Source organism: Physeter macrocephalus, chromosome 17, assembly GCF_002837175.3.
Source record: "Physeter macrocephalus isolate SW-GA chromosome 17, ASM283717v5, whole genome shotgun sequence".
NCBI lineage: Eukaryota > Metazoa > Chordata > Mammalia > Artiodactyla > Physeteridae > Physeter > Physeter macrocephalus.
In genome coordinates this window covers 35,241,655-35,242,551 of record NC_041230.1, presented here as the reverse complement: position 1 = coordinate 35,242,551, position 897 = coordinate 35,241,655, and the positions used below count along the sequence as shown (strand labels likewise).

General features: G+C 48.8%; 1 protein-coding gene across 1 annotated transcript; it reads left to right on the top strand.

Annotated features, from left to right (window-relative positions):
- The first annotated feature begins 286 nt into the window (after positions 1-286).
- LOC102989115 (small nuclear ribonucleoprotein Sm D2-like) lies at positions 287-646 on the top strand. The gene has a single exon (XM_055079006.1). It carries the CDS (start codon positions 290-292, stop codon positions 644-646), a length of 357 nt encoding a protein of 118 aa, XP_054934981.1. The 5' UTR covers positions 287-289.
- Positions 647-897: the final 251 nt, after the last annotated feature.

Below are 897 nucleotides of genomic sequence, written 5' to 3'. Positions count from 1 at the left end.
CAAAACAAAAACAAAAGCAACAGAGAGAGAGAGAAAGGACAGAAGGAAAAAAGAAAGAAAAAATGTTGGTATCTCCCCACAGTTGTACTTAGCACTCAGGTCAAGGATACCTGGATCTAAATCTAACTGTCACAATGTATCATAATGTGAAGCCTTAGTCAAATTACTTCTGCTCTCTGGGCCTTAGTTCAATCATTTATTAAAAAGTGGGGAGGGCTCTCTGCAGAAGGCCGAAGCAATGCGGAGGGGACGGTAGTGATTTGAGAGCGCGGCCAACACCACCACCAACATGAGCCTCCTCAACAAGCCCCAGAGTGAGATGACACCAGAGGAGCTGCAGAAGTGGGAGGAGGAGGAGTTTAACACAGGGCCACTCTCCGTGCTCACCCAGTCGGTCAAGAACAACACCCAAGTGCTCATCAACTGCCGCAACAACAAGAAGCTCCTGGGCCGTGTGAAAGCCTTCGACAAGCACTGCAACATGGTGCTGGAGAACGTGAAGGAGATGTGGACCGAAGACCCCAAGAGCGGCAAGGGCAAGAAGAAGTCCAAGCCAGTCAACAAGGACCACTACATCTCAAAAATGTTCCTGCACGGGGACTCGGCCACTGTGGTCCTGTGGAGCCCGCTCATTGCCGGCAAGTAGCGGCCTCCTCCCTGCCATCAGAACTTGCCCCCTTGTTTTGAAAAGACCTGCCCTTTGTGCTGGGAATAATAAAGTCATGTGTTTTTTCTAAAAAAAAAAAAAAAAAGTGGAGAGGAAGGATGATGACTTTTGTCTCTGAGGTTCCTTCCAACCATGTCCCAGGTAATAATATAAGCCTCCAGAAGAATCTGGGCCCCTGATAAGGGTAATGGCTGAACCAGGATGGTGTCTACCATAGAGACTGGTCCATG